General features: G+C 48.6%; 1 protein-coding gene across 3 annotated transcripts in view; it reads right to left on the reverse strand.

Annotated features, from left to right (window-relative positions):
* Positions 1–1,869: 1,869 nt before the first annotated feature.
* EPB41L4B (erythrocyte membrane protein band 4.1 like 4B) overlaps positions 1,870–17,761 on the reverse strand; it is a 128,533-nt gene continuing 112,641 nt past the window's right edge. For 2 of the 3 annotated variants that reach the window (XM_042964302.1, XM_042964301.1), the window contains exons 21-25: positions 16,708–16,894; positions 14,396–14,473; positions 5,356–5,424; positions 2,904–3,049; positions 1,870–1,991 (exon numbers count right to left, since the gene is read on the reverse strand). In XM_042964302.1, coding sequence (XP_042820236.1) covers positions 1,922–1,991; positions 2,904–3,049; positions 5,356–5,424; positions 14,396–14,473; positions 16,708–16,894 — 550 coding nt within the window. In that variant the 3' untranslated portion in view covers positions 1,870–1,921. Of the gene's footprint in view, positions 1,992–2,903; positions 3,050–5,355; positions 5,425–8,039; positions 8,157–14,395; positions 14,474–16,707; positions 16,895–17,761 lie in introns of all 3 variants that reach the window. The other variant, XM_007094483.3, reaches the window with a different exon arrangement.

Below are 17,761 nucleotides of genomic sequence, written 5' to 3' on the forward strand. Positions count from 1 at the left end.
AACGATGGCCATGACTCACCAAGAAAAGGTTCAATACTCTCCAGTATACTCTGTTTACTAAGGCAGGGAAGTACGTAATGCATTTTAGAAAGAGTTCCCTCAAAAAAAAAAATATTAAAATTTTAAAGTTCAGCACTTAAAGGGTTAATCCTCTGTTATCTGAATATTTGCTTACATACCTCATTTTACAACAATGCTAGTAAATGAGGCATTACTTTTTTTTATAATCATTAGTATCAAATTATTGGCACCATTCAGTTTTAAGGATAGGGACAGGAGAGCAAACTATACAACATAAAAATACAGTTCTGATACAAATATATGAGATCAACTCCACTTAACAAGTGGTCATAAGAAATGGATGGACATTCTACACACAAGGAAATACAGCTAGTAAATCATCACGTGGAAAAGTGCTCAGCCTTGCTAGCAATTAATGAAATAAAACAACCTTTCAAGAACAACTATACACATCTATTAAACAAGCAAAAATAAATTAAAATGGCAAAACCCAATACTGGCAGAACTACTGGTAAGTAGAAATGCTTATACATTGCTGGTGGCATTATAAATCGTAGACGGATTCAAGCATTCAGAGGGAATAGGAGAGTTGAACTAATGACCTTTAAGGTCCTTCCAACCCAGAGATTGGATCTTTCTAGAAAGCAATCTGGCAATATGAAACAAGAGCTATAAAGTATTTCATGCTCTTTGACCTTGTAAGCCCTCTTTGGAGATATTCCCCAGGGAAGAATCCAAAGTAAGGAGCATCTTTTACAAAGGCATTCATAGCAGCACTATTTATAAGAGTGAAAAATTGGATAGAACTCAAATATCTGATAATGGGGATAAGTGAGGTTAACCATGTTATGTAGATATAGAGACATTTAAATTGGTGAGAGCAGGATCTGTGTTAAAAAGGGAAGATATGTGTTAGGTGGGGAAATACAACCAAAGAGTATGTACACACTGATCACAACTATGAAAAAAACGTGTGCATATTCATTGGGAGCTTGGGCAACAATTTAGAGGGCTAGTTTGTGGTTAGGGGGTGCCTTTATTCCTGCAAAGTTGTTCAAGTGCGTAATAAAAATTTAAAAACACATTTCTTGAAACTATATAAAAAGACAGCAAAATGTCATCTGGTCAAGGTTCTATCAACAGGACAAGAATTGATCAACTTTAGAAATAATTTTCCTTTATGGAACACCCAAATGAATCTTGGTATTGAACCACCTTATCTTTGTAAAGGATTTTTAGACAATTTAAGCTATAATTTCCTACTTTGGGCTTAGTGAAAAGTTCTGTTTATCCCAAATAATATCGTATCCAACAAACCCACAATTTAAATTATATTTCAGATTTCGCTGACAGTGCTTCAGTCCTGGTGGTCACAACTTTTTTTTTTTTAGTTCATCGATTCATGTCTGAATAAAAATGAGTGTTAAGGACTTCATAATATCTGTATAATTACCAGTGTAAATGAAAAACCAGCAGTAAAGAATTATTCTCTCATTAAAAATGACTCTTTAACAAACAGTCAAAGCTTGGTCCAAGTTTCAATCATACAAAATCATGGTTGGGACTGATAGCAAAGGATTCCGTGCCATATTAACCCCCTGTGGTTATCAATATATACACACAGGTAGTACTAAAAAGGAATCCCATTTCCCCATCTTTCTTCTCCTAGGCTTACCAAATCCCGCCCCAACTATACTGAGTAGCAGAAAAACTCTAATACTCAGAAGACAGAAAAGAACTTCTCCAATAAAGTCAAGCCGGAAGTTGGCTTCAACCAGCCATGGAGACCTGGTGAACAGAGCACACATCTGTGTGTTGTGCTGGAGTGAGCACACAAAGCCCGAAGAAAGAAAACGGACAGAAGGCACCATGCCATCCTCCAGGCAACAAGGGGAGAATTTCACAGTTCGGTCATCAATAGTCTTTTCATCATTTTCTCTCTTTCCAGTTCCTGCCGGAGCGTCTCTGCACTGAAGAAGAGCAGGTGACAAAATCATGAGATTACGCTAAAAAATGACAAAAACAGATTCAGCTGAAATGCATCTCCCCCATCTTCTTTCCTGACCTCGGTTCTCAACTCTCAGGCCCCTTAAGGACCCCTGACAGCTGCTAGGGTTACAGTGACCTGAAATTGTCCGGCTGCCTCCTGGTTTCCCCCACCAGACTGAGAGTTCTTCAGGACACTGCTCACCAGCAGACTGACCATACATGTCATTTATCTCTGAATCCCCAGAGCCTAGCCCCAAAGCCCAGCTCGAGGACTTCGTACATAGCAGTCTCTCAGGAAAGGTCTTCTGAATGAATGGGAAGATGTCCAGGGTCCTGTCATTCATTCTTCTCTGGCTGCACTACCCCCTCACTCTTCCTTAACCATTCTGGGCATATTCCATTTTAGAAGCCTTAGCATTGGCTGCTCCCTGTGATGATTATTACTCTTTCCCCAAATAGCTGAAGACTTCTCCCTTCCCACCTTCAGGTCTCTGCTTAAAAACCACCTCAATGAGGCCATCCCAGAATGCCCCATTGCACTTGTTGGTTTCATTTTCCTCCCTAGCTTGTCATCTCTCTCTCTCTCTCTCTCACGTGAGCGCGTGCACACACACACACACACACACACACACACACACACACACATTTATTTAACCTCTGTCTCACCTCCCCCAACACTAATGAACTCCATAAAGGTAGAACTTTTATCTGTTTTGCTCATTATACATCCCTAGGGTCTAGAATACTATCTAGCCTTTGTAGACGGTTCAATAAATACTCACAGAATAAATGAATGAAAGAATAAATAAGAGGCTTGTTGATGTCAAAAACACAATGAAACTGGAGCCTGTGCCTGCTCTCCCTGCCACCAGAGTTACTTGCCGGTGACTCACCTGGCTGCCAGAGAAACAGGCTTCCGCGTGGTGTAGATGGTCTGCACGGTGGAGACGGTCTCTGTCAAAGGCCTCAGGGTCACTGATGGAATCAGTGGGGAAGACTGGCCAGGACAGCACTGTAACTTACTGTCTCTAAAGTCTGCCTGTCAAGGAAACAGAAAAGAGGAAATCAATCTCAACGTGGGTTCCATTTTTATACTGTCAGCTACTCCCTAAGTCTTACCACACAGTTGCTGATATATTTTTTAATAATAGCTAAAATCAATTACCACTTATTTAATGATTTTATTTTGGACCAGTCATTTTACATATATGACCTCTTGGCAACTCTTAAAGCAGAGGTCAATTTCATCACACTAGACACCATCAATTGTAAGAACCGCCATTTTTGCATGTGCCACAGAGGACGAAAAATATGGCCAAACTTACCACGCCCACTAATGTAATGAATTTTCTGACTTCAGAGATTTAAAAGGTGAAAAAACGCATACCTTAAAACTGATTTTATGGACAAGAAAAGTAAGTCTCAGAGAGGTTAGGTAATTTTCCCAAGGTCACACAGTAAGCGTTAAGAACCAGGATTAGCTGACTGCATAATTGGTGTTTTTCACCACTGTAGCAGTGCTTCCCGAAGTATGGTTCCCCAGACTAGCTGCACCAGTATTATCTTGAATCTTGGTAAAATTGCTGCCCTCGAGCCACTCTTAAAAGCCCCGGTGTGATTTCTGGCATTGGCTTCCTGCTGCATCTTGGCCCCTGGCTTTTCAGGAAGGGCTTCCCTGGGTGTCTCACAGCACTGCCAAGGCTGGGCAGGAGGCCAGAGGGCCCCGCACGCACGGGCCAGCTGAGGGGAGTGGAGGCGGAGCTTCCGGCTGGGGAGCGGTGCCCAGTGAAACTGCAGGGGCCGGATGAACGTAGGGGTGGTAGCATTTAACAGCCTGGCCCAGCCCCTGTGTCTCAGGCCCTCTGGTTCCTACAAGGCAGGTGCTGGAAGCTGTTCGTGACTTTAGAAATGCATTATTCTAGGAACCTGTTTTTGCCTCTGCCTGGACTGCTGGACGCCTTCTTACCTCTGTTCAACTTCTGAAAGCTACACCAGCCACTTCCTCCCTCTCCATGTGGCTAAAGCCACCTCTGGTTGTTACCATCACCTAGCTCACGAGACTGCACTTTTGGCTACCCCTAGGCCACCCCGCAGATCCTCCGGGCTGGCCAGAAAGCCTCTGGAAGGAGCCTCAGGGATCACTCAGTTCTAGGAATTACACACGCTGATCCCTGGAAGGAGGAGACGGTGAGGGGAAACAGGAGGTGATCTTAGACTCCCCACTTCTGCTCCATGCAGCCACTTGTTACAGAGTGAGTTCTGCAGAAGCTTTCATTTAAAGAAAAGACTTGCAGCTGAAAAGAACCCTGAAACTCATCAAACTCAATCACTTTGCCAGTGAGGAAACTACAACGTTTAAATGGTTCAGAGTATTTCGACAACTTTCAGAGCTTAAATAAGCTGATGATGCAAAGGGCGGGGGGGGGGGGCCTGAAGCCAGTTGTCAAGGACGACCTGCTCTCATTAACGATACCCCTGCCTCTCCACCCTTGGGAAACAACCTGTGGGACATTCTGTGGCTGGGAATGTTCTGCCAGGTTCTTGATCGCTTTTGATCCTTCCTGAAGCAGACACAAGGAGGATGTTCGTATTACTATTTCTGCTCAGAATAAGAGGAGATTGGTGCTGAGAGTGGCGAAGTGACTTACCTAAGATCACACCATTATCAAGATGTAGATCCAACCCGAAAGAATGGGAAACAGGAACTCAAACAAATCCATGTACACACATGTTCACAGCGGCACTGTTCACAACAGCCACACACCCATCAGTGAATGAAGGAAGCAACACACTGGGGTATATACACAGAATGGAACATTACTCTGCCATAAAAAGAAATGAAGTGCTGACACACCCTACAATGTGCATGAGCCTCAAAAACACAATGCTCAGTGAAAGAAGCACAAAAGGTCACATATTACATGATTCCATTTATGTGAAATATCCGCACTAGGGAAATGCATAGAGACAGAGGGCAGATTGGTGATTGCCAGGGGCTGGGGGGGTGGGGGGAAACGGGAGTGATTGCGTCACGGGAATGAGGTTTCCTCCAGGGGTGATAAAAATGTTTTGGAACTAGAAGTCGTAGTTGCGTGACCCTAAATGTACTCGATGTACTACATGTCACTTTGGAATGGTCAGTTTTACTTATGTGATGCTCATAAGTAAGCATCGAATAACTTAAGACAACGAAAAGATGTAGACCCCAAACCCCACTCTTTCCCAGCCTGACAGAGTTCATAGGATTAGAAGAAGCTGTCGACGTCATTGTCTGGCATTCCTCAGAAAAGCATGCCACGCGGGAACACATTTTAAAACACAGACCTGTTTTCTGAATCTACTTACGGCGAACTGTGGCCCTGTAATGAAAGCATCAGGAAACGGGGTCACTGGATCAGCCGGGAACGTTTTTATCTTCAAAAAAGAGAAAGACAAGAGGGTTACTTACCGATTAGAAAAGAGAGTTCTGAAGTCTTTGGGGGTGCACTTTTAACACCAAACTGAAGGGTTCAGGGGAACATACGCAGAGCCCGCACGGCTTGTCTAAGGAAACACACAGAAGGTCCCGGAGGCCTTTTGGCCAGTGGTTGTATCTGTACTGGGCCATTGCACTGTTGGGGCCGGGACCCAGCAGGGATGCAGTCTCATGTTTGTAGGGCTCCCCACGCTTACCTTGCCCTGGAACTCCTTTCCCTGGAGGCTGTGTGGGCCTCCCAGGCATGCTGAGCCCTATGTATGGCCTGATCCATAAAAGGCCATGACCAGGGTGTGTAATGAGGCAGGCAGAGCTGCCTGGTTGCTGATGGCCCCCCCCCCCTCGCCCCCCAGCTGTGGGCCATGGACTAGGAGCTGCTACAGGCCACATCCTGGGACACAGTCTATGAGAGCAGACAGGGCACCAGGAGGCTCGCACTAATTAGGCCAGAAGGTATTCCCTGTAGTTGTTGGACTCCCTATAAGTTGTGGCCACAGAGGAAAACTGTGGAGAAACCCCTGGAAGAACGTGCGAATCCTGCCACCGTGGCCTTTGGGGATTAAAAGGCACTGTGCTCAGAAGTGCCCAGTGGGGGGGGAAGGCTGCAGCACAGAGCTGGTCTGAGACAGAGTGGAGGCACCAGCCTGAACAGGCGGCAGTGCGTGGCCAAAAAGAGCCTTTGCTCCCATTCCTTCCCCTTTGGTCATTTTGTCTTTGGCCTCCTGGGGGCCCTGGGGGATGTGGAGTGTGCTTATTTCTTTCTACTGGCCTAGAGGACTGCCAGCAGGCCCAGGGGCCTGACGACTCTGGTATTGGCTCTGCCTGCAGCCCCCAGGGCACAGAAACTGCCTGCCTCCCTGCCGGTGAATGCTCGCTGTGCCACCTGCCACCAGAGAGCTGCAGTCAGGACACTGAGGCCACCACTGCCCCTGGGCAGGTGCTTTTATGTCTCTCCCAGGAGCTGGTCTGTGGGCCCTGGGGTAGCTACCTGATGGCCTTGAGTCACTCTGACGGGGGTTAAAGTAGGGCTGAGCAAGAGCACATCAGAACACGCTCAGATCTGCGGAGGGGTTCTGAATGAGTAGAGTACTTCTCAACCAATCTGCGAATGACCATGTCTCTGCTGTGTACACAGAGATGTCCAGTCCACGCCGGCTCCCCTTCCCTAAACCCTCTCTGGCCCCTTTGAACGTCTCAAAATTCCCAGGATGGGTCCCAAACTGCCTTAAGATTCAGGAGTCAGAGAGTCTGAGTGGCTCAGTTGGTTAATCAGGAGTCAGAGAGCCTGAGCGGCTCAGTTGGTTAAGCGTCTGACTAGACTTCAGCTCAGGTCATGATCTCGCGGTTTGTGAGTTCGAGCCCCCACATTGGGTTCTGCGCTGACAGCACGGAGCCTGCTTGGGATTCTCTCTCTCTCCCTCTCTCTCTGCCCCTCCCCTGCTCGTGTTCTCTCTCAAGAATAAATACATAACCATTAAAAAAAAAAAAAAAGAAAATACTTAGGTGTCAACTCAAATTGTCAGTAGCGGCTGCCAGTGGCACGGCGAGAGGACCCAGGGGAAGCCCCGTGGTGCATTCTCCTCCCAGGCCTAGTGGTGCAGCATGTGTTCTGAGACCACTAGCAAAGTGAAAAGCTGCATACAGATAAGACTCTCAGACCATCATGAAGTAAAACGGAAAAGAGGCATATTACTGCTATTAAAGAAACGTGAACATTGGCAGCTTTAAAGAATTATCTTACATCTTCTCTAAGAGAAAAAAATCTATCCCAACAGTTACACTCTGTGTTGCTCAGCTGTGGCAAAGTATATTCCCTCTTCTGGTGGTGCTGTCTCTTGGTAGAATCACTTTCGAAAGGGAGCAAAGCCAAGGTCACAGTATTGAACCCAGCAGGGTCCAGCCTGATGCAACAGCTTTTTGTGTTCCCTCGAACAGCAACAAACTGGAAACAAAGCACAGTCCTGCAGTAAGAATGTGTTAGGTGAATGGTAGGCCAGTCCCTGGATGGAATATACACAGTCATATACAATGTGGCAACAAGAACAAGGAGAAACAATCCAACATTAATAGAAAAGGGAAAAACAGGAGATGATATGGATACTATGACTTAACATTCTAAAATTGTGAATGGACATGAATAAATACTAGAAGGAAACATGTAAGAATGAAAAAAAATGTGCTAGGTTGGGGATATGGGTGTTTCCTTTCAGGTTGGTATGTGACATCCTGTTATCTTGAAAAATAGCAGGAAAAGACAAGTTTAAAAAAAAGTTTTTATTTTCAATAGAAATGCAACTAAGGTTTTTCTCATCTAGGCTTATCAAAGCTTTATGAAAATGAACTCCTGGTTCTTGAGACCTAGAGACACAGGGCAGGCCAGCAGCCATGTGTCCTAATTTGGTCAAACTATGTATCCATCCTGGAGTCAGAGCACCTGTCAGCCGGGCCCTTCCGGAAGGTCTAGTGCTCATGCACTCCCGTGGGGTGGCCGCCTGGTGGCTCCTGCCCGCCTCACCTCTCCTGGCCAGGCCCCTCTCCCTGCCAGGGTACCTACCAGCCTCGTTTTGATTGGAGGGTGCATGCAAACTCCAGTGGTCTCTTCCTTCATGGGGGGAGAGAGTGGAGGAGAACAGCGAGAGTGGGCACAGTGGGGGGCGCTGGCGGGCTCTGCCTGCTCGCGAGGAGGGGAAAGAAGGGGAAGAGGAGGTGGTGAGAGAAGGGGAGGAGGCAGAGAAGATAAGGGAGGGGAAGGAGAGAAAGACAGTACAGTGCAAGAAGGATCTGTCAACTCCAGACTGCTCTGGAGCCAGCCTCGCCCGAGCCTGCTTCTAGCCCCTGGCCAGCTGGCTTTTAGGCCCCCCTCCTCCCTCGTCTCCCCACCTTCTCTCCTCCTCCCTGGCTCTCATCTGTTTTCTCCACTATCCAAGCAGAACAACCCATCAAAACCCCATTCCCGGGGTTGGCAGGCAGGGGCCATCTCCTGTGCCAACTGCGCGGGTCTGGCAGTGGCTCCCTGCAGCACTGGCCAGGCCAAGCCAGAAAGAGAGCCGCGATGAATTAGTGATGCTGGCCGTGCAAGCAGTATGAGGAATGGCCACACACTTGAGCGTGTTGGCCTTCCATGCCTGGTGGCCTCCTGCACCCTGCTAAGTAAGGGCCCACCTTATGGTATGATTAGCAGGTGTCCAACAGAGTGTTTCTGGGAAAGACATACATCAGCAAGGAGGAACACGGACTTTGGGATTTACTCTGTCATGGCTTTTTGTTATCTATGTTCAGAAAACATAATGGCCCTGGCCACCCCCGCTCCCACACCCATGGCCCAGGCCATGACACCTTGTATCACCACCGAGGCACCTTGTTGCTGTAGCCAGAAGATACCAAGCATTGTGAGAAAATGCCACATCGCTTGGGGTACTGAGTTCCCCACCCCAGCCCTAAGTAGTGCCATGCACCAGCAGAGGTCCAACAGCTTGTACCGGTGAAGATGAGGAGGGTGAAGAGACGATGCTCTGATGCTAGGAGAGGGGGCCGCTGACCAGGATAGTGTGTGTTGCAGGGAGGGACCATTTAATCCAGAGCATAAATACACACGCCTTTTAGTTCAAGAGAGCTTCCTTAAATAGTTGTAAATCCTGCCGTAATCAACGAAGTACAGTCTCTGGGTAAGTTTCACTCAAACACGGTCAAGAAAATTGCAGGCACCTTTTTCTGTCTCCAAATCGATCTGATTCCGACCTCTTTACATTTGTGCGGTCCTGGGCAATTTCCAAAGGGGCCTTTACAACCATTACCTCGCAACAGCCTTGTTTACTCTTCAAATTTGGAGATGCAGAAAAATTGCACCTGCAAAGTCTGAAGCCGTGGTTCTAGACCCTCTTGTTGATTGTTTCCGTATCCATTCTTCAGAAACAAGTGAGTCCATAGTAGCCATTTACGGTCAAGTTTCAGCAGCCTGCTGAGAATCCCTCCACTGCTCTCTCCTGTCCTCAGCATGAACCCTCCCCTCCACAAGATGGGATTTGAGACTTGAGTGGGGTGGGCTCCATTCCCGTCCCCCAGCCTCAGTACTCAACACTGTCCCAAGCAGAACCAACTTCCAGGGACCCCAGGCCACAGGGCTTTTGCCTCTGCAGATACGCAGGCACTCAGGTGTGCTTTTTGAAGAAAATAAAAGCTGGCATAAATGATCAACAAACATGGATATGCTGCCAAATGCCAAAATGTGTACCAGCCACTAGTGTCTCAGCTGAAGGTGGTGATGAATGACAAGGCTTTGCCTGACATTGGACTTTTATAGTAAAGGAATGTTGAGCCATCCCACAAACATTTCTGACCTTTCTACGTAAGCATCTGTTAGTAAATGAGCAGGAAATAAGAGAACATGTGTAATAGGATACTATTTTGAAATAACATTTTATTTTTTTTTTCCTCCCGGCATTTCCTCTCCTCCTTGGGTTTTTTCCACATTCAAGCAGCTAGGTTCTTCTAAGCTACTTGGCTTTTGAGTCTTAAAATCTGACTCTTTGGGGAACAGAAAGATTTTTGGCATAGACAAATGAAGATGAAAATGTGGAAGGCTTCTTCATCATCCAGATAAGAAAAGAGGTTGCCAGTTTGAGGACTGGAGAGAAAAGTCGGAGGCAAAGTGACGAGCGGTAGACATTAGGAAGTCTGACCAGAGGGGCCTGAGCTCCACAGGTGGAGGCCAGGGAACAGGGATTAAAGAGCAGAGGGGGACAAGTGTCCCTCTGCCCAGGTAGAGCTGGGACAGAATGGCTGTGTGGTATGTCCAACAGGTAGAGATTCTCATGCCAGCAGGACCACGACTCCCACCCACCAAAAGGGGCATGAGGGAAGCAGGGAGTGCCCCAGATGTATCAGCAAACAGATGACATCACAACCTAAATAGACTTCCCTCCGTCTCCCTGTGCCCTGGAGAAGACAGATGAATCCCCAGGAACATGGAACAGGCACCCTGATTTGACTTCGGATCAAGCTTCAGCCCTCCTGATAGAACGAGGTTCAAAATACAAACGAGGCTGTTCAGACTGATGGAAAGCCAGTTCTTCTGACACCCAACACAGGCCTTTTTTTTTTTTTTTTTTTTGGTCCTACAGAACGTTCCTTTGACCAGGCCAGTCTCCTCCCTGGCACATGAACTCTTGACTAATATTCTCTGGCCCAGAACAGACCTGGGTTGTGACTGTCGCTGCTTTGCAGCTGGGTGAGTGGTTCATGAAGTACAGGGATCGGGGAGGGACAAGCCCCAAAGAGAAAGCATCGGGAACACAGAAGGCATAGGTGCTCATGGTGTGTGTCACCAGAGGAAAGAAGCTCGCATGCTAGACCTGGGGTGGGGGACACGATTGATATGTAAATGCCCCGTCCTTCCACTCTGCTGACACCCGTACCCTGTGGATATGCCCACACTCACCTCCCAAAGGAGGGTACCAAATGAACAGTGGGTGTTGCCTTCACTCGCTTGCCTTCGTCCCTCCCCCACCCCTCTTGCCCCACCCACCTCTTCTGCCCCAGGCAGAAACCCCAACCTGACTGCCAGATCTGGGATGCAGATTCCGGCAATGGGCAGGCCACAGCTGCACAGGTTGTAGGTTTAGCAACAGGCTGATGTTGCTAAACTGAACTAGATAATAAAAGAGTGGGCACTGGAGCAGAAAAGATATGGGAAAAGAGTGTTGCAGGAGTGATGCTGGAAAGAATGTGGTTTTTTTTTTTTGGAGAGTATGGGGATGAAAATCCTTGGAGTCGCACAGGGTGCAAGAGAATTAAGAAGGAAGCAAGTTGTGATTTGAGAAGTGTTACCAGGGAGGTGATAATTTAATCTTGGATCTTGAGAGATGCCAGTTAAAGACTGAAACTTGTTATTATTCTCAGCTGTTTGGACTCTGCTTCTTTGGAAATCACCCCACACAGAGACTGGATCATCAGGGTTGGAGCCATAAGGGTTAAACTAGCGCGGATAACGTCTAGGTGGGACCACGCTGGATGAAGGCAAGAGACTCTGGTCCCAGCTCTCTCTCTCTCTTGTTCCTCTAGCTCTGGCCCACGGAACCAGGGTAGTAATGTAGCCTTAGGAGTCTCATCTGGCCCCAGACCCTAAATCCAGGCTCTCCTCCACTATCCTCTGGGGCAGAGACACCTCCACAAGGACAGAAGGGACTACTGCTTCTATTTCTATGATCCTGGGAGGAGCAGAGGGAGGAGGTGGAGGGGAAAGGTCCACACAGGAGGAGCAGGCTGCCAGAGTCCCCCTTCCTCTCTAGGACCCTTCGGCACTGGTGGAGACAGGACTCTGAAGTGAAGTAAAATCAAAGCCAGTAATGCCAAGGAAAGCCCCAAATGAAGCAGGCTCTTGACATCAAAATACCAGCCCTCCGCACCCCTTCTGTGGGAATGTGCCCTGTGGACATGCACGCACACCTCAAGTCCACACAAGCTACACAAAGGACACTTCATCCTGAGAACGCATATCCACTGCAAACTTTAGCTGTGACGCGGGCAGCCGTGTCTCGGTGCAGCGAAAGGACGTCAGCTGCCCCGTGCCAGGGCAGTGCGGCACCCCACACTCCGTTTCGGAGCTCAGAGCAACCCAGAGATGGAAGCAAGGTGTGCTTGGAGAAGGACTGAGCTCCCTTTTGCCAGACGGGTACAAGCAGAGGTTGGACACTCACTTGGTAGGCATTAGCGCCTCAGATCAGAGGAACTCTGGGTCCCTGGCAGATGCTGGTTCCTTTCTAATCTCAGACCATTATGGTCAAAGAAAGGATACAGATGAGGCAAGTAGATCTACCAGTTGGATCTGCAACACAGTGGTTTTTAAGGGAATCTCATCACTCCTGTCCGAGCCACAATATGTTTTTTTGTAACATACCTCAACTTCTTAGATATGCCAGAATGTTTAATAAATACTCAGTATTTGCTTATGCTGTACCCTCCGCATAGATTGTTTTGCTCCATTACTTCCATCTGGCAAACTCCTACTCATACTTCAAAACCCTAGCACTATGAAGCCTTCTTTTTCTCAGTGGCCCCAGACAGGGTTAGGCACTGGGTTTCACAGCAGTAGCCATTTCTATAGACTCTCTTATGGCATTAATTGCAGCATGCTCCAGCAGTCTGGAAGTTGCTCAAGAGGCTAACTCAGAGAGAGATCTTCCCCCACTGTCCTCTACTCCTGCCTGGCATGTTTTCTTCAATGTGAGTCTAGGAACTTAGCTTTCTCCCCATTCTGCCTTCATAACCCTCAGGTCGTGCCCCAGGGGTTGTCGGGTCCTTCCGGGGTTTGCTGCCCTCCAGCTGAGGGTTTGCAGTCTCAGTCTGAGGAGCGCTTTAGACACAGCCCTTCTTCCAGGCATTGTTCTTTTCCCAAGTGGCAAGTCCCTGAAATCCAGATGCCAGACTTAGCCCAATCTAATGATGCACAGGGCACCAGAGAAGGAGCTGGAACAGCTGGGCTCAAGCTCGGTCCCTGTGTGATTACCCTACTCTGGGACTCAATTTCCCCATCTGTGCAAAGGGAGGACGAGGTGAGGGAAGGCCCTGCTTCTGGGTTACCCTATCGTGACAATCTGTCTAACAAGAAGGCCATCAGTAAGTCAGCTGCATTTTCTCCAACATGGGAAGGAAGGAACTCCAAAGGTTCCCAGACCCCAGGGTGTCTCGCCCACTGTCGGTTCTCAGCTGTTTATCCAAACGTGCTGACTCGAAGCTCTCAGACTGTACCAACTCTCCAGATGACAAGGACAACTGTTTAAATCACAAATGATTTCCTTGTGCCAGCTGAGGCAGACACGGCGATCATTCCTAAGGCCTAGGCAGCGCTTTGCCTCATTTGCCTCCTCTTGAAAGCCTTCTGGAAAGCCTTCCTCTCCACCATATTCTCCTCCAGTGAGCCAGTCCTGAGTGACTCTCACTTCTGGCTTCTCCCCCTGGCATGTCCTACGTGGCTCTCCTGTCGATCCTGGCCCTTTATCAACCCGACTCCCCTCCAGCCTCTAGCTGCCCTGTCCACTCCCAGAGCCCCACACAAGCCAGGTGTGCGGTGAGCTTTCAGGAGGTATTTTGACTCACGTTCCACACGTGTGGACCACGATTTATGCTCAAGTACACTTGAGTATCAGGCTGAGCCCAGCCGAGGGTACCTCCACATTTGCCTGTGTCATCTAACACTACTAACAACAAGTCACACACATTTATAGTGCTGTTACAGTCGTCAAGGGCTCTCTCTCACGTGATCATTAGAACATTCTTAGGCAGACACAAGAAGCAATGGCATCCTCTATCCCATGACGAGGCTCCTAAGGAAGGGAACAGAGACCAGAGCCAGATCTGGCCTGCATGACTCCCAGTCCAGTGCTCTCTCCCCCGATAGGGTTTCTCACCCGCAGGAGTTCCATGAGGACCATCCCTAAGGGGAGACATGTATGCAGGGGATAGAGGACGGCAGGGAGGCACGAGGGGCTTGGAATGCTGGGGGGGAGGCCTGGAGCCCGTGCTTCAGACCAGAGCACGTTGTTAGAAGCGGCAGCGAAAGATACCCCATGGTGGGCATGCAGGGAGCAGCCCCGGAAAAGCCAAGAAGCCAAGACCCAAGCACCGAGGAGCCCTACATGCTATGGGAGCAGCAGACAGGCCGGGCGGGACCCCTGTGGCCTCCCTCAGGAGAAAGGGAGCGCCACCTCCCTGGAGGGCTCTGGGAGGTAGAGGGAACCATGCGCCCGAACCCTGAACCCCTGAACGAAGGCTGATCCCCGAGGCTCCGGGCTGTGAGCAGGACAAGAGGAAGAGTCTTTCCAGTGGCAATGCCCACCTCCGTGCATCCGCCCCACTATCAAGATGTTTCTAAAGCCTGGGGCTTTTCTGGTTTTAGCACACTGGGAGGTTTACCAGAGGAGTAGCTTCCGTGAAGTCCATCAGGAGATCGCCTGGCTCCAACGTAAAGGCACCTCCTCGGTCAGAGGGACTCTAGGAAGGCGCACAAAACATCGCTGGGTTAGTGCCGGCTCCAGACGGACAAGGGAATTTCACCAGAAAACACAGTTTCCTCTCCCTCCTCTCCCTCCCTCCCATCACGGAACCCATGACTCTGCCAGTCCTCTGTACCATTCCCTTGCCCAGCAGCATGCAAGTAGGAGAGACCAAACCCCACACGTTTTCTGAAACCTTAATGGGCAGAAACAGTATGTAGGCTAGAGAACTGCCTTCTTTTAAAAGGTGCCAACAACTTCTCTTTAAGTGCTTTCGGTGCTCTTTGGTCTTTTGGAGGGGGAGATGCTTCAAACAGTCCTTTGAATATAGAGAGAGCAAAGACGCCATCCTGGATCAAGAGGGTCAAGGCCTCAAGGAACTAAACTCATGGGCGCAGGGGGTACATGGTTGGCTCAGTCAGTAGAGCATGGGACTCCTGATCTCAGGGTTGCAGGGTTGTGAGCTCAAGCCCCATGTGTGGCACAGGGTTCGCTTTAAAAAAGAATTTAAATGGGGCACCTGGGTGGCTCAGTCCATTGGGCGTCCCACTTGGGCTCAGGTCATGATCTCGTGGTTCATGGGTTGAAGGCCTGCATGGGGATCTGTGCTGAGGGCTCAGAGCCTGCTTCGGATTCTGTGTCTCCCTGTCTCTCTGCTCTTCCCCTGCTCACACAAGGTGTGTGTGTGTGTGTGTGTGTGTGTGTGTGTGTGTGTGTTTCTCTTTCTCTCTCCCAAAAAATGAACGAACATTAAAAAAATAAAAGAAAAAAGAAGTTAAAGAAAACCCTCATCTGCGTAATAATTAGGAAGATCTTTATGGTGGGAGGGAGGTATTCTCCGAAAACCATGTTCAGTTTTTGGGAAAACATTTTTTTCCTCCTGTCCTAGGGTCTCAGCAGCATGGGAGGCCTGGAGGCCCTTTGTGAGAAAAAAAATAAACCCCATCAACTTGGCACAAGCAGGGCCCTAAGGAGAGAGATGGCCAGGAGAGGGAGCCCTGTGGCCTCTGGTACGATGCCACCCACATCCCCACTGAATTCTCCTTTGTTTCATAAATATTTTCGCTTGGTTTTAACCACGGTGAAGAATCTGTGATAGGAACCTGTGTCTACAGTTGGGACAAAGCAATATCAGGGATTCTGCACAAGACAGGGGAACCCAGGAGCTGATCTGCAGGAAAGGAGGGAGCCTCACTCGGGCCAGCCACTGACTGCGGAGTCCCCGGCCTGAGCAGCCTGTCCTATTGAGGACCACAAAGTATCCCAAAGACCCTGGGAAGGGAGCTGAGAAATGCCTGGCCCTGGTCAAGGAGGATGTGGCCTGGCCCACTGTTACTTAGAGGCTATCAGGAATCGTGATCTGTTTGCCCAGATGTCACTTCCACTGGACTGGACACTGGCCCATAAGCTGGGCAAGGAAGCAGATCTTATTCTCATTTTTAGGAGGAGGAGGAAGCTGAGGCTTGGAGAAACAAGGGCTGTGGAGTGACAGCTCATTGCAAGTAGCCAGGAGGCATGTGAACAGAGCAGCTGGAAGCACAGTCTGGGGTCTGGTCTTGCCTTCAGGGCCCCCACCCCATGCACCCACCATTCCTCGGTGGGGTCCACAGACCAAGCAGCCTTTGACTTGGCATCTACTCGTAGAACAATAGGCTTGAATGTGTTTGGACCACTTGCTGTAGAGTGACCGCAGCCAAGGGGCACTCAGAGCAAACCAAGAGAAATGTCTTGAGCAAGGCCTTGTCACAGCCCATTCACATTTCTGGCAACTTCCCGAAATTTCAAACTGACGAAGAAAATAATATTTCCCATTTTTAAACTATTTGTATGGGCCATCTGATATAAGGAATGAGATGGGGATGCTCCTATGTTTTCACTCCTCCAGATTTTCCATTATGGGGCAAAAAAACATTTCTTGTTTTCTATCTCTGCGGTGCAGTAACGGATTATATAGGGATGATATTCTAAAATCAAAATCACCCTCAAAAATCTCTCCCATTTCTCTTAAAGTACAATGTACAAGGTCTTTCTTACGCCATTTGTGTCTCATAAACTGTTAGGTCATCTTTTGGGGACAGTTCTATAAAAACCCTGCCCCGGTGGTTGCTACCCTTGTTTTGCGAGCACACGGTTGATTGTGCCAAGTTTAAATGCTCGCGGGATGCCCTGCACTACATTTATACTGAATTCCTAGCAAATGCAGCTACTCCTCTCGGGGCTTTCCCCCCATACCTTGGCCCCTGGGGACAGCGGGCCCTTGCCTTCTGAATTCTGAGGCGAACTGACTTTGTGGCCCTTGGGGGACACCAGTGGCGCTGAGACTTGCGTGGTGGCCGTGGTGGTGTGTGTGGTTGCAGCTGTGGACGCTCCTACTGCCTCGGCCAGGTCGGGAGGGAGGTCATCTTCATCACTGCGGTTACTAAAAGCACATGAAGCTCTGCTCATTACAACAATAAACAGGCTGTGGGGAGTGCAGGGAGGGCCGGGAGGGGGCGGGGGAGCTCCCCAAACAGATGTCTGCCAGATGTCCAGCTTACAGGATCCGATACAGTGACATTTTCGCCAAAGCCAATTTGGGCTGGATTTTCTGTCATTTGCCAAGAGGTTCGAATTTTTTTTCTTTATTATGGAGAGACATATGCGATATTTATCATTTTATCCGTTGGTAAGCGTACGATTCAGTGACATTCAAAACATCCACAATGTTGTGTACCCATCACCACTGTCTACACCCAAAACTTTCTCATCACCCTTGACAGCAACTCTGTATCCACTGAACAATAACTGCCCTATGCCCTCTCCCTGCAGCCCCACTGCTTTCCGGCTGGATGAATTTGACTATTCTAGTTCCTCATACGAGTGGAATCATGCAATATATGTCCTTCTGTATCTGGTTTATTTCACTTACCATAATGTTTTCAAGGTCCATCCACGCTGTAGCCTATGTCAACATTTCATTTCTTTTTATGTCTGAATAATATTCCATTGCAGTGACAGGTTGTATTTTGTTTATCCATTCACCTGCTGAGGTACTAACATCTGTTTGAAACCCTGCTCTCAATTCTTTGGGATTGGAATCCCACTTGAGGTCATACTGCCGGGTCATATGGTAGTCCTATGCTTAATTTTTTGAGGAGCCACCAAGCCAAGGGAGTGGCCTCCTTTAGGAGGGTAAATACAAGCCATTTAAGAACCCACTGCTGTGGGGTGCCTGGGTAGCTCAGTCAGTTAAGCATCCAACTTCGGCTCAAGCCATGATCTCATGGTTTGTGGGTTTAAGCCCCGC

This window comes from Panthera tigris, chromosome D4 (genome assembly GCF_018350195.1).
Source record: "Panthera tigris isolate Pti1 chromosome D4, P.tigris_Pti1_mat1.1, whole genome shotgun sequence".
NCBI classification, from domain to species: domain Eukaryota; kingdom Metazoa; phylum Chordata; class Mammalia; order Carnivora; family Felidae; genus Panthera; species Panthera tigris.